This window comes from Hyposmocoma kahamanoa, unplaced genomic scaffold (genome assembly GCF_003589595.1).
Source record: "Hyposmocoma kahamanoa isolate Upper Pololo Valley unplaced genomic scaffold, ASM358959v1 218, whole genome shotgun sequence".
Taxonomy (NCBI): domain Eukaryota; kingdom Metazoa; phylum Arthropoda; class Insecta; order Lepidoptera; family Cosmopterigidae; genus Hyposmocoma; species Hyposmocoma kahamanoa.
This window is the reverse complement of record NW_020653739.1, coordinates 525582-541694: the sequence shown is the minus strand read 5'-3', so window position 1 is coordinate 541694 and position 16113 is coordinate 525582. Positions and strand designations below refer to the sequence as shown.

At 39.4% G+C, this 16113-nt stretch overlaps 1 protein-coding gene across 2 annotated transcripts in view; it reads left to right on the top strand.

Annotated features, from left to right (window-relative positions):
- Window positions 1–16113, top strand: part of LOC113227842 — a 190339-nt gene that overhangs the window by 160612 nt on the left and 13614 nt on the right. For both annotated transcript variants that reach the window (XM_026460886.1, XM_026460887.1), the window contains exons 3-15: window positions 2079–2317; window positions 2925–3037; window positions 3198–3392; window positions 4851–4950; window positions 5448–5517; window positions 7537–7664; window positions 8714–8802; window positions 9692–9872; window positions 10540–11045; window positions 11616–11905; window positions 13209–13396; window positions 14128–14319; window positions 14995–15237. In XM_026460886.1, the coding sequence (XP_026316671.1) occupies window positions 2079–2317; window positions 2925–3037; window positions 3198–3392; window positions 4851–4950; window positions 5448–5517; window positions 7537–7664; window positions 8714–8802; window positions 9692–9872; window positions 10540–11045; window positions 11616–11905; window positions 13209–13396; window positions 14128–14319; window positions 14995–15237 (2534 nt within the window). The remainder of the gene's footprint in view (window positions 1–2078; window positions 2318–2924; window positions 3038–3197; window positions 3393–4850; window positions 4951–5447; window positions 5518–7536; window positions 7665–8713; window positions 8803–9691; window positions 9873–10539; window positions 11046–11615; window positions 11906–13208; window positions 13397–14127; window positions 14320–14994; window positions 15238–16113) is intronic.

Below are 16113 nucleotides of genomic sequence, written 5' to 3'. Positions count from 1 at the left end.
ATTTTCGCAAAATTTTTTTCTGCGCCAGATGTTTTATAGCTGGTTGCAGTGTGGGGTCATTGTGTTTAAACCTTTTAGATGCCGAAAAAATAATCCTTAAACAGTAGGGCCTGTTTTCTTCAATACTTATTGTACACGTTCGGAATTCTTAACTTGCTCAATACTTTTGGCCAAGGCTGTATGTCTGAGTGCCGTACCTACTTTGGATGGGACGTTGGCGGGCCGGATTAAAGCCCTTTGCGGACCGGTGTAGGCCCAAGGACAGTACTTTGCTGCCCAATACTGCTCTAGACAATGATATTGGCACATTGACAGTGCCCGGAGTGCTGTACATAATTTGTATTCAAAGATTTTAGCACAACAGTCACGTCTTTATATTTTGGTCGTCGCCTATCTTCCTAATTTAGCCTAATGACATCAACATGGATACTATGTTCACGTAACTTGATTTGTCAGAAATATTTTCGTTAGTAACAATATTTCGAAATGATTGAGGAAAACCGTGAACCCTTGTCGAAAATTATTTTCAATAAAATAAAGCGGTACTGCTTGGTACGGCACACATCGTTCGTTGATTCTTGAAACTGAGTCGCTAACCCCGGCCGACTGTGCCATTGTATCTTTTTTTTAAATAAAACTAAAAGGATTTCCTCTTGACCACTTCCTAACCTTGAAGCAAAGATAGGATGATGTAACGATGTAACGAGCTCGCCCAGAAGAGCTCCTTGTGAAAGAGTTCATCTAGGGTAGTACTGCCACCTTACCCATTTCTGCCGCCAAGCAGTAATGTTAGCATTACTGCGTTCCGGTTTTGAAGGGTAAGGGTGCTGGTGAAATTACAGGCACATGGGACCTGGCAACTTAAGTCTCAGGGTGACGGGCGCAGTGGCAATGCCCCTAAGATCGTCGCGATTTAAAGCTCTGAGTGGCTCTGTAACTGTTACGGACAGACGTATCGCTTACGACTACACCCACGATTTGTTCGTTCAGTCACTTGTTATCATAAAAAAAAACAAATATTCACGAATGTAAGATATATTCCGGAATATATTAGGCATTAATAAACAGTAATCGTATTTGTTTCAAGGCAAGTCGACAGTCCTCGTTTCCATTTAGCTTGAGGTTTGATATGAGCTTATTTAAGCCACAGCGCCCCGTGAGAGTTTTTGTTGGCGTTCGTAGGCTTCTTATCTATATAACGTCTCTTAACGCTGATAAAAAGCTTTCAATTTTCGTGCCCTCTTTTTCATCAGTTCTAATTTTGCTTTGTTTATGAAAGCGTTGGAAAAAAGTTTCGGAAATTGTTTACCTACAATGAAGCGTTTCTCATATTGAACAGTGAGAGAGATAATTGGAAAGGCGTCAAAGTAACAACTAGGACTTTCATCGGGGAATCTCTGGCATCAAAACTCTATAGACTGATGCTTGCAGTCTCGGGAATATTAAGGCTTTGGAAAATTAAGTCCCTTAATTAAATTGTTTTAAAGAATGTGTTAGACCATTTTTTATTTTAAAACTATATTAAATGCCCCTTGTTTCTTACGTGCCCCATGAAAAAATAAGTTTTAGTAAATTTTTTTGTTTTTTTTTTAATTTTAGTTAAATATCATTTTTGACTGGCAAAATGCCTATAAGTCCACAAACTTACTAAAGTCTTGAAAGTCTCATTTTTTCCGGTGTTTTCGAAACCGCACTCTCAATTTTTTTTCTCGGTTCGCGGAAATGCATCAAGTTAAAGGGTCGTATTCTAGAACTCTACTCAATGCGCAAGTCAGGACTTGAGTATGATTCAAAGCACTAGAAATCATACTCAAGTCCTTGCCATTAGGGTCGTATTTCCAGTACTTGAAATCATACTCAAGTCTGCTCAAATCCTAACTTGAGCATTGAGTAGAGTTCTGGAATACGACCCTGAAAGCCCGCAGCGCAACGGTTTCAAAGAGATAAAATCTCACATGGTACATGTAAAAGTGAATTATTAATGCAATGACATTGTAAAGAATCGTACGCCTACTCAACAGTTCCTTCAATACGCAAGTCACGTTTGTAAAATTTATATTACGATTGTCCTTTTACAGCGCTATGGGAAGAACAAGAGGCGCCAGAATACGACATCGATTCAGAAGACGAACTGTGGCTCAAGCAACAACGGCATCCGGAGCTCACCGAACTCCTGTTCGAGCAGATGATGGACAAGCTGGAAAAGTGCTCGGGGCAGACTGTCGTCACTTTGAACGAGGCAAAATTGCTGCTCGAGAGGAAGGACGACTTGGTCATCGCCGTTTACGATTACTGGCTTAACAAACGACTCAACACCGTAAGTGTACATTAAACGATGCCACTGGGTTTTAGCGTAAAGTGCACATTAAGATCCCCCCTGGGTGTTAGTGACCCAACGATAAAATATAACATAAAACAAACTAGGATAGGGTAATATTGACTAAGAACGTGGTTTTTGTGTTGTATCTCTGGTTTCCACTAATGAGGGACGGAGAGAGGTAACCCTAATAGGCATTGTAGAGTTCCTAAAATGAAGCACAAAATGCATGCTGATACAGTTTACAGTGTACCGGTAAAAGGCTTCGATATCGATTGTTGCAAACTCAATAATAATCTCAATAATTATTTTTTGATCGTCGATGAGAACCTGCCGAGAGGCACTTGGCCAAGTGGACGTGTTGTTGCTGTCTCCCTTGGCAAAAACTCAGTGGTAAGGGCGGTGGACGTAGCCATTGCAGGACGATTGCTTCGGCGGCCTTCTAATGTGAGTTGAACTAATTGGGTCTGTAACTTGACAGCTTCATCGGCTCACTATCGTACGTTGTAATTTCATTAAGAATACTACGTTCTATACTGAATAATCTCCATTTCCTGGAAACTAGGAATTTTAGTAACTTTGTAAACACAGCCTTGTGTCCTTTCAGCAACACCCGTTGATCCTGACCGTCAAAACGGAGAGCCGGCCGGGGCAGTCCACCAACAACCCCTACCTGGCTTTCCGACGACGCACAGAGAAGATGCAGACCAGAAAGAACAGGTGAGACAATCGGCTAGCTACTAGAAGATTCTCGAACGTTCTGGAGATTTCTAGAAAATTATGAAGAGGAATCTGATACCTTTCATAGATTTTAGATTTTCAGAGCGGTGCTTTATTTTACTAGTATTATTGAATTTATACTAATACAATGAAATTTCAGGAAAAACGACGAAAGCTCCTACGAAAAGATGCTAAAGCTGCGCCGGGATCTGGCACGGGCATTGACCTTACTCCAACTTGTGGCGAGACGCGAACAGGCCAAGCGTGACCTCGTGCGGTTGACTACGTCGCTCGCCGATAAACGCTTCCAGGCCGGCGACTTTGCCAATCAGCTGTTGCCTGAACCACCACCCAGGTATGTGTAATATAATCGATTTTAGCTTTACAAATACTACGTACCACGATTACGTTTAACTAAGGTAAACGACTCTTTTATTGGGAAATGTATATGTTTTTACAATAAGATTCACGAACATAAATATTACCTACCATTATCATTTCCTAAGTTTAAAACTTACATCAAAGTAATTTAATTGAAAACTACTTGTTAGATAAAGATGTATGGAAAGACGACATAAGTCTATATTCCACACAAATACTTTTTTTTTTGCTTTTTTTTATAGCTCTGTACTAGGGAAACTGTATCGCCGGTGCCATGGACACACACATAGACAACCACAAATTAAACCCAAACTCACGAGATTAATAAATGTAGGCCATACAAATATTTCTCCCGGCACGGGAATCGAACCCGGGACCTCTTGCGTGACAGTCCAGCACAGTAACCGTTCGGCCACGGAGGCAGTTAACTTTGTATACGTGTTTGGTTAGTTAGTATTTTGATTTGTCTGTCTTAGTGTTTTTTTTTTGAGGTATAGTTTTTCTAACGGGCTGACCTGGGGACCTGCCATAACCCTTCCAAAAACTATCTTATTTCAATGTAAGCTTAACGTAAGCTTACTATAATATTACTCATATTCGTACCATGACGAACCTGTGAACCTATATTATTGCAATAGTGATCGAAAGAACGATTGATTTCCCAATATTGTCTATTCCTTGCTAAAAATAGGAAAGAGATAACGCTATTTGAACGATATAATGCCATCTCTTTCTTTTTTGATGTTTCGAATCGTGTTATCGTAGAATAATGGTTAAGTACTTAATGTTATTGTCGACTTCCCCGAGAAGAACACCTAAGGGTTGCTCTTTTCAAATCAGTTTAAGTGCTATTGGAACACAATTCCTTTTAATTAACAATTTAAAAAATAATAATTTATTCATTCAAAAACGAAATTAATTACAAACGTTAATCCGCAACGTAGGCTTCGTCACAATGTAAATAAGCAACGCGTTTTTATTAACAATGTTAATTTGCAAAAATTCACTGTGTTAAAATATTTTGTTTTTACAAACGTATGTAGCGTAAATGAGAATGTTCTTTGTGAAATTAAAAATAAGGTATTTTTGAATTAATAATTTTTATATCGGGAGTGTTTTAACCGACTTCACAAAAAGGAGGAGGTTCTCAATTCGACTTATTTTTTTATGTACATATGTTACGCGATAACTCCGACATTTGTGAACTGATTTAGATGATTCTTTTTTGTTGGAAAGAGGGTACCTCAGTTGTGGTCCCGTTGAAATTTGAAGAAATGTTCCACCCCTAAGGGTGGCAAACTAGGAAATGAATCCCGATTCGCACACTTTCCGGTAACCGATTTTAATAAAACTTGGTAAATAGATGTAACTCCACGAACTTTTGAAATCGGCTGTTTTAGCACTCTGTACTGAGATTATTGTTTGTATACAGACCTGTGGTGGGCACTGGACTCGCAGCAGCGCTGCGGCGCGAGCAGCTGTTGCACTTCCCACCCAGACCGGAACCCGCGCCACACGACCTGCCCAGACCTGTGAGTTCAATTTCATATTTCCCACACGACCTAGTGTTTATATTAAAACTGGAGTCTTAAGAAGCACCTATATGAAAACAATTTCGTTAAAATATAGAACCTTATTTACTTTAGGTAAATGTCCCAGGAACCGATAAAGGCTCTTCAGCGCGTACATAATTGAACACAAAGTGCATGCAGATACGATCGAAATTACAGTGTTTTTTCTTCGGTTACCCGTATCGATATACATTTTACTGGTACATTGTAAATTCGACCTTATCTGCATGCTCGTTGTGTTCAATTTCGCACTGGCTTAAAACGATGATCATCTTCGATTCCGGAACTATACGTTACTACCTTTCTTGTCTGCACCACTATTGGTTGTTGTATGAAAGTAAACAATTCCAAATTCGTAAATCTCAATTTTCAAACAAAATATTTAATAGTCATATTCAAAGCGGTCCAAACAATCTTACAAGCTAAGAGCTTGTTTTACGGTGCAAATTCCCTTGCAGCGAGAGAAGCGGCCATACAAGCGACGCAAGCACCGTCATCACGCCGTCGCCTCCACGCAGGGGCTGCGAGGTGAGTGTCTGCTTACCATCGGGACACGAAGTATCACAGGGTCCTTTCATTATTGGAAATACATTGGAACAAAACTTTATTACCATTTGGACATCCTGCTCTGCAGACCGTAGCTCCTCAATCCTTATTCGTCATTGGAGTATTATATCTTATTTAACCCACTATAAGTTCCACTACTGGGCACAGGTCGCTAAGGGGAGAGTGTACGTCATAATTCGCCGCGCTTCTCGCGCTTTCCAGTTTTATGAACTTTCTTCAACATGCAGGTTTCATCACGGTGTTTTTTTTTTCACCTTCAGTGAACTAACTAAACATACTAAGCCAAGTAGCAGTAAGCATGAAATACGCAGAGAACGGGTGCGGCCGGTCGAGCGCGTGTCGGGTCGGGTGCACGGCGGGTGTAATTCCGTGTATTTATATGGACGACAGCACGCCACGCGCTGGTGCGGGACGGGCGCAGGTCGGGTCCCGCGCCCAACCGTTTTTTTTCTCTCTGAAGGATACTCTGCAGTTGGCCGCCTTGACTGCGCCACCGAATGAGTGGGCGAGCTGAGGGTTCTTAACTCATTGAAAATAAACTACAACTAAACTTAAACTAAGTAGCGGGCCTGAGGCGCCTACTCGTAGTGTGTTGTCTCCATGTAAATACACGGAATTACACCCGCCGTGCACCCGGTACACATTCGACCTGTGCCACACTCTCCGTGATATATCCTTCTAAATAAATCACATATCATTGTCAAGCAGTTTACCATGCCAGCCTGCATGCACATTTGATGGAAGTGGGGATAAGTTCGACGATGTAGCATTCACACCTAATTCATCCCTGCTAGTTGGTGTCCAGGTTGTGGAACTTCAGACATAATAACGAATATAAAACACAAATAGTAATCCAAAGACGAAACAAGTAAACTTGTTGGTTAAAATAATGTTAGTTTTACATATTCAAATCCAGGTGTCCCGCAGGCTAACCTCGTAAGACGACAAACAGTACGGTGGCAATGATTTACTTTTTACTGTCTTTCCGGTTGATTCAGTATTGCCATTGAAGTCTCTGTTTCAAAACTGTTTCTGCAAAATTTAACAAATAATTATCACCACTGTAATGGCAACACTTAAAAGTTTGTCAGATAATTGAGGCTATCAGCGGAATAGTAGTGTAACACTCATTCAATTTTTTTCTACAAAATTAAAATTTACTTTAAATGGTACTAAAGTTAATAGTTATTTTACACTAGATGGTGCCCGCGACTTCGGAGTAGAATGAGTGCTTCGACTAACCTACTGTTACTAACTTAAGAAATCATTGGTTCTCCATACATTTAGCAGCAGTAGAGCTCCTTGTGAAAGAGTTAATCCAGGGTAGTACTGCCACCTTACCTTTTTCTGCTGCCAAGCAGTAATGTCAGCATTACTGTGTTCCGGTTTTGAAGGATTAAGTAAGGGTGCTGGTGAAATTACAGGCACATGAGACTTGTCAACTTATGTCTCAGATCTTTGCGATTAGCAGCTCTGATTGGCATTGCAACTGCACCACCAGGCGCTTTTTCGTCTCGTCACTTAATACTATTAAAAAAACAACCAAACTTTCATATTTCCCCCCCTTTTTAAGATTTAGGCTGCTAACAGACTGACTCGTTATCCGTGACCTCGACTGCATGAAGTTGACAACAACTTCACGCATTGACTGCATGCAGCCGAAACTGACGAGTCTTAAGCTCTTCTTATTAAAACGAGATTAAATAAATGATAACGACTTTTTGCTATAGCGCCATCTGTGAGAAAACTATGAAAGTTTTTTTCTTCTTTTTTTGCTTAGTTCAAAACTGTAGTATTTTGCAACACTGTGTCATTGTTTAAAGGCAACGATGTATGTTTATTATATTAATTTGTTAAAATTACTAACATATGAGTTTTATTTTATTTTTTTTTCAATGGGTTAACAGCGACCCATAGATGTTTTAATGCGAATTGGACGAAGGATGTTCTAGTAGTGATGATAAGCGTCGCACATTGCAGAGTCGGGCGTGGGTACATCGTCGGAGGAGGAAGGAGGGCGATTCGCGGGCGCCACGACGGGTGACACTTCGCCTCACGACGACGGCCCGTTCGCCTTCCGCAGGAAACCCGGCTGCTACTACGAGATGGTAAGATTACTTAAATACCACCATCACTTGTCACATTTAATGACTTCGCCCAGGAAAGTGTAGCCACCTTACCTATTTCTGTCGCCAAGCTTTAATGTGAGCATTACCGTGTTTCGGTTTTGAAAGGTAAGGGGTGCTGGTGAAATTACTGTACATGGGACTTTTCCACTTACTTCTCAAAGTGATAGGTGCAGCAGCAGTGCCCCTCAGATCTTTGCGATTTAAAGCCCTGAGCGGCACTGCAACTGTTATGGATAGGTGTGTCGTGTCGCTTACCACCAGGCGCACAGCTGTTCGTTCCGTCACTTGGTGTCACAAATAATTTTTGTCAAAGATGTACGTTACTTTTGGTTATTATTTATTCATAACTTAGATAACTTGGACCCGTAACTAGTTAGGTACAGATGGCAGTACTTCATTCTATACTCTCACGGATCTTGTTCGTTGCACAGGAGGCGATATTTGAACAAAGTGTATTATAAGCTTGATGTGCTGCTGACTGGTATGTATTTATAACTATGTTAATTTTATATAAACGGGGTTATTTGTAAAATACAAAAAAAAAATGTAATAAACAACCTCGCAAAACTATATTACGAACAATAAACAACAACTGTTGTTGTCTCCATGACTTTTAATAAGTCATCAGATTTTATTTTCTTACAAAAATAAAATTATTTATAATAGATTATTTATTTATAATATACAAAAATAAAAAGGGTTTAATAAAAATGTAACGTTTTGATTTTTTTTTCTTTCAATTTTATAGCTATGTTCACACAATTCACAAAATCTACAAAATGACAATTCAAAAATGGCAAATCCGTTATGTAACAATTATGACGGTTATGTTTCGACGAAGTTGTTAAAAGTGACATCAAACATTGCCATAACTTTCCCATTTTACACCAAAAAGCGCAGAAGTTTCTGTATGTGCCCATAATAATATCTAAAAAAAATAGGGTTTCGACTTGTTGCACTATCGAGGCAGTATGCAATATATCAAAGTCTAAGCTTTTCATAACTAACCTGTTACCCGTTTGTTCCAGCCAACAACAACACTTTACGGCGATCCTGTGGACCCTGACAACACCGGCAAGGATGCGATGTTCGAACACGAGATTGATGAAAGGCATAGGTAAGCATATGTCTAATAAATATTGACTAACTTGAACAACACCCTGAATAACCTGTCCAAGTCGAAAAACCCATCCACTGGGCAAGGTAAAAATATGGCCTTATTCAAGGTGACGGCGGTCGCAGGTGCGTGTAAATAAAATGTACGTAGACGCTCGTTGCGTTCACGTTAGATCTATTGTCCGCCCTTACCTTTCGCAATACTTGATTTAGCGTCTAGCGTCTGTTTGCGATTTCGACGTGCGGATCTACCCTCTCATAGTCGCTTCGGCACTGAAAGGGAAGACGTCCCGCACTTGGGAAACCCTATTTCGCGGGTGCCATGTACCACACACATAAGCAACCACAAATTACATCCAAACTCCGGGAGAAATAAATGTAGGCCATACAAATATTTCTCCCGGCCCGGGAATCGAACCTGGGACCTCTCTGGTCCGGTATGGTAACCGTTCGGCCTCCGTGGCAGTTAATAAAAATGAATGAGCCCTATGTGTTGTCTTCATTAAAATATAAATTACAAAATATTTATTATTTATTATGTATATCGGAGTATAACCGTAAGGAAGACATTACGAGAAACGCCCTTATCACTGATTTTGTCAGGAATTAAATAAGAAACGTTCGTGTAATTGACCTATTCAATCTTCGTTATCAATTCGTTCAGCCGGCGGTAAAATAATAACGTTAGTTGATTGCAATTAATTCATTTATCCACTTTTTACAGTAATTATAGTTCGGAAGTACAAACGAAACGATTTTAAATGTAACGCGGCTAGTTTATAGACAGCGGCGGCGCATAACTTCACCGAAATAATAATCATAATTTTACATTATTATTACGAATATATTATTATTATTATGTTACTAATACCTTAATTCGTCATTTCCAGGTATACGCTAACATCGATCTCGCAACCATACTCGTTGTGCGTCGGCTTCGCGCGACGCCGAGTCTGCCGCTTGGGTCGCGTGGCGCTGGACCGAACTGCCACTCCCCTGGACGACCTCTGGCCCAAATTACCACACCAGCACACGCAGTCCACTAGTTACAAGCGCGATCGGGATGAAGAGGTAACTTGTTTGAACTTATCGGTGGAATTGTTTGCCCAGTCTCAATGAATAAGTAAAAAATCTTCTCAACATCTTTTTAGGAGACATCCCAGCTTCTTCTTCGTCTAAATGCGCTTCTTGTATCTAAACCAAACTACTATGTTTTTTATAATTATTAATACAAATTTCGAACATTCAGAAAAAATTCCTTCCATCCGGCGGTATTCTAGAAGACATCCGGCCGGATCGAAGGAATTTTTTCTGAGTGTTCGATCTTTGTATTAATAATTATAGTGGAGTGATTTCACAAAAAAATAATAAAAATCAATTGAATAAAAAATTTAAATACGATGTTTTTGCAATTACATCTAATTGTGATGCTGGTAGCTGTGTGTGATGAATGTTTGAGGTTGAGCGTATATTGTCTTATTGATGATTTTCATAGAGCCTTGGTATTTTACTGTAATGACGTGGATAAGATAGGTGTGAGTATGGAAATGACGGCTGATAGGGGAGAGTGGAAGAAAAATATGTGTTGTGCCGACCCCACCTAGGGTTAAGGACGGGAAGAAGGAGAAGCTGTGTAATTGTGTGAAATAAATAAATGGTAGAAAGGGGGAGGCAGGATTAAATATTTTTCGCCTGTATACAGATTGTAATTATCTATAAACAAAAATTTGTTTTTCAGGTGGAACTGGAAACGAAAGTGCATCGAACGCCAAAAGAAATGTCGCGAGACTACCACTCGAGCGGCAAGCACCCGTGGCGGCACGCCTTCCGGCAGCACCTCGCGCGCAACCCGCATCTCTGGACTAGCGACGTTAAACCCGACCTCGACGTTAAAATGGACGCCGACGACGTCAAAATGGACGTCGACGACGTCAAAATTGATATCGACGACGTCAAAATGGACATCGACGATATCGACAAAAGTGATTTACCTCAAGATAGTGATATTAGCATAAGGACTATTGACGATTTATTAAAAATGGACGATGTTTGTGAAGTGAAGTGTGAGAAAAGTGACTTAGAAGTGAATTGTGAGATAGATAAAGAAGTGAGAAGCAATTTGGAGAGGGTAGTGAGGAAGCGGTCGTGGAGCGGGTGCAGCGACAGCAGCTACGACTCCGACGAAAGTTTACATCCTGTGGAAAAGGAGTTTGAAAAATTCATCACTGAAGTTAATAAAGAATGGTGAGTTCCACTCGTTTTTTATTTTTATTATTATTGCTTACATATAAAACCTTTTTCAATCTATTGATTATCGTGATGTTATAACCTACCATGATTTATAGATATATTTTTTGTGAAAAAAACAAATTCTCTACTTTATTATTGTTATTGATGCTAAGGTACACCAACAAAAAATCCTTTGATCTCATTGACGTGTCATTTCGTCATGACCAAACCGACGTGTTGAGCCAGGCGTGCAATTGACGGTATATTATTTCCAACCAACGTAAATAACGTGAATGTTCTTAATAAGTGAATAAAAACATTCATAGATTTCTCTCGGATGGCGCTATAGGAAATAAGTCGTTAAAACCAAAAATAAAGATCTGCAACAAGCACATAGAGAAATTCGTAAGGCCTGCTGACTCTTTCCATAGCTCAGTTGGTATAGCGGTAGCCCCGGTGTGGCGAAGTCGCTGGTTCGAGTCCAGCTGGATCCAAGGAATTTTTCTTTGTATTCGATCTTTTTCTATTAATAATTATAATGTTCCTAATATGTTTTTATTAAAAGTACAATTTAAAAAATTTCAGGTTACACTTCCGACCAAAGACCCCTCCACCATCCCCCCCACACAACTCTGACGATCAGTTTCCGATCTCCCTAGACACCCCCTTAACCGTCGAACTGCGACCAGGAGAGCCCTCGATTGAAGAATTCGAACCATTCACTACTGCTGAATTCACCTTAGGTGATCTATACGGAGAGCTGCCCGAGGCTGATAACAGTGGAAGCAGTTTGGATATCAGTGGGGATGATCTATTGACGGATAACTTTACTGGTCTGACTGAGGCTCAGGTGGAGAGCATATTATCTGAGACAGGTAAGAAATTACAAGCACATGGGACTTGTCAACATTATGGTCTCAGGGTGGCGGGCGCAATGGCAGTGCCCCTCAGATCTTTGCGAATTGAAGCTCTGACTAGCACCGCAACTGTCATGGATAGGTCTGTTGCGCTCACCACCACGCACATGACTTGTTCGTACCGTCCCCTGATGTCATTAAAAAAAAATTACACTCTCAGAGAGTTTATACTCCGTCCAACCATTTATTAACTTTTGACATATACGAGCCAAAGAAATGCAATACTTCCTGGACTCTTTTATGTTTTAATTTTTGTGAAGCGACGTTCTCTTTAGCTCCGATATTTATTACAGATTATGTAACGAACATTCTTCAAGTTGTTAAATTTTGGTACCTGTCTAATAAATTACAATGAAATGAAATAGATTATAAATTATTAATTCTTGAGTACACAAATTGTCAAAAGCAACATCACGATCCCAATCCGACAATATCTTCTTTTTTGAACCCTCTCACATTGACGATTAAACCTTCTTCATAAATAAAATCGATTGTTTTAAAAAAAATAGAATCGGAAACGCATTAGGACAAACTAATTGATTAAAATTCGAGCTGTCAAAAGTTAATAAATTGTATTAACACACAATAAATTGTAGAAACAAGATATTTACTTTAGTTGTTTTGTATGGCACATACAGATGCAAAAAGAAAGAGAGAGCAATACAAATGTGAAAGGTGTAAATACACATAAGCACAAACATGTCTTATTGATTGGTAGCTGCATAAATATGCAGCTACCAATCAAGAAGCCAATGTTTGTGTTTACAAAGGCTGCTATGAGTAATTTCTAACACTGTCTACCTCAATTCAAAGGCTTGAGTGTTTGTATGTAATTTCTCTTTCTTTCATGTCCATGCCTTAATATGTACTGTGCTGTACTACCGTGTTTCACAAATAAATTAATAATATTTTAATAGAACAACTTACACGTTGTATGATTACGGAATATGGTAGTTATTATAATTTCTTCAGCGTGTAAAAAGTTCTCACTAATTTCACTGTATTATTGTGCCCCAGAAGTCGCTATATTACCGCAACCAGTGTCGCTAGTAGTAGCCGACATACTCAAGTTTTTATTTATTATTGCTAACATGTACAAAATTGCTATGCTACACTGATCTTAAATAAATGAAACGATGAAAAGATTTGCTGAGGATGTGCCAGAAGTACATAGGACATGAATAAATACAACTTCGCTAGGAGGCTCCTTTCGCGCACCCCCAGTACGGTAGTAATAATAAGTTATGATGATAATTTGCAGATCTGAAGTCTCTGGACGCGGAGCTGAAGGACAAAAAGATCGCCGAAGACATCCTGGACGAGCTGGTCCGCGAGGTGGACGGCAAGGAGCCGGGGCGGTCGGGCCCGGGCCGGGCCGGCGCCAAGGGCCGGCGAAGGCGCCCCGCCGACGCGCTGGGCTGCTCGCGCGTCACGCTCACCGCGGACAAGGTCGGCTTGCTCTTCTTCTATTCAAAATAAAATATCGGCTGTGAACTGGCAATCGGTTCTATCTCAATTTTGACAACTTTGCAGGTGAAGAAAAAAATTGTTTGCGCCATTTATATAGTATCTGGTTTATTAAATGAACATACGTAGTTATTAAATTTTTATTACACATGTATGAATGCAACTATGTATTTTTATTTAATAAACCAGATGCTACATAAATTATTTTTTCTTCATTCTGTACAGTTGTAAAAATTGAGATAGTACCGGTTGCCAGTTCACAGTCACTTGCGCGTAAATAGTATTATTGCATGCTGGCTAACTTGACTATAATACCCCATTTAAAACCCTCGCGCCTTTTTTTCCTCTGATTACAGCCATAGTAGGTAGAGTCCTGTCGAAGGATTTTTTCTTTGTGTTCGATCATTGTATTTAATAATTATAACAAAAGTTTCTGCACAAAAAATAAAACAAATCAATAATAAACGAAAATAATTTGAAATTTTTCTTAACACTGTTTTTTTTTGTATGTTTGTACTGGTGGCCGATGATCTCTCTAAAGCCACTAAAATCGCAGACACTCAACACAATATGAATTACTATGATATGAACACGCAAAATAGGCGCCTTGACGTCGAGTTGCGGACACCAGCCCGTTGCACCAAGTACCAAGTACTATGATATGATAGAGAACCTTAACAACAGTTTGTTTATAATTACAATTTTATTCCCAGGAACCAATTTATTTAGAAAAACCAGAACCAGAGATAAAGATCGAGCGGCCCCCGACACCGGTGAAGAAAGTACAAACGCCGGTGAAACAAGAAGTGCCACTGAGCAAAACGGAGAAGGTGGAACCCAAGCCTGAACCTTCGCCGGTGCCTAATTCCAAAATCATCGTTGAAGAAGTCAATGAGGTGCCACAGGTATGTGTTACAAAAAGATATCAGTGTACAAAGAATACATTTACCTATTTAGGTACGATTCAATTGAAATATTTTAAATAATATACAGAGTAGATATTACTGCCGTCAGAAATTCGGGAAGAATTAACAATTAAAGGAAAAACTTTCAAAACACTGTTCAGTAAAGTAATTCTTAGAAGGAGAAGGTATATTAATACATTTCAATATACTAAGCTATGTGAAACATGCTGTTTTTTAATAATATCACATGAGTGTGTGCACACACGGATCTAAGTCAGTCACTAATTTAAACTCGGTGATAGTTACATGGGGCAATTTTAATGATAATAATTGTAAATGTAAATGACAAAGTAATAATTTGAATAACGTGAATACTGGTAAAATTACAGGTACATGGGACTAGTCAACTTATGTCTCAGGGTGACACGGGCGCACTGCACTGTTATAGACAGGCGTGTAGCTTACCATCAGGCGCACGACTTGTTCGTGCCGTCACTTGTTATTAAAAAAAATCGTCAATTTAGATATACTTTTTTTACATTGTCACTATATAAAATCATACCATAAATTTCGTAATTGTATTTATTAGTACACTGCTGTCCATGGGTCTCTTGTAACTAGACAGTAGACGGATATAATTCACGACTGTTCATTCGACTGAATCTACTTTTCCAGCAAATAAAAATCGAGAAGAAAAAACCTCAAGACACAATCGAAGAAGTCCAGCTGGCTCATGGTGTGCAACTGAAAACGGTTCAGACCAAGCATTCTCCTTTGAAGAAGCACATCATCACCACTGGCGGCCGTCGAACCGGCGACATGACGTCACACGTGGCTGTCAGCCAAGCTGTCAGTGCCAGCCAAGCGGACGGTGTGCCGCCCCAGATATTGACAGTATCTGTCTCTGATAGCTTGAAGGTATGTTAACAGCAGTGGTGACCCAGTAAGAGAGCGGTTGTTTCTCAAATGAGTGTTTGGCGGTTCGAATCCCTGTGGCGCCCTGTACAGTAGTAGTAGTCTATTTGGTTCTAAGTAGATCAGTATAAAGAAAGGTGTTAAACAAATTTAACTTTTAAAGAGTCTATACAACCTCAAGTGGCTTTGTTTGATTCCGCATAACAGTGAAAAATCACTTTGGAAAAAATATATAGTTAAATCATTGACTTACAATTATATGGACGTCGGGTCCGCGCTAAAAAGTGTCCGCACTTGTAAGGCGCTAAAATCGTATACAGAGCGCGACACTCCGCTTTAGTCTTCATTTGTTCGACTGACAGCGCGATACTGCGATGACATTACAATTTAAATTTCGAATAGGTTGACTTGGGACATTTTTTTCGTGGTTTTTGTATTAGACCCGTCGTCCATTTATTTGTAAGTCAATGAGTTAAATTGAAGATGTACACTGATTACTATACGGTGTGAAAACACGATTCTTAAAAATATTCACGATAGAAAAAGAACACAAATTTACCTAAAAATTTGACAAGAAAACAGCGGTTTTCTTGTCAAATTTTGACAAGAAAATAAATTTTTATGTAAAGTACCTATTAAATATACCGATATTTAATAAGTACTTTACATATACCAATGATTTTTTTTATATCAACTGAACTAAATAGAATATGATATACATTATTCAAATGGCTTTAATATCGTTTGTAAAAAAAGAAATTTTGAAATGAAGCCAGTGTCCCTGTCGCTCGACCCAAGCAAAATGAACCGGTTCAACAGGAAAAATTTAAATTCCAGCTGTTGTAGTATAGACTTGTACCCTGTACACTGTAAAACTCA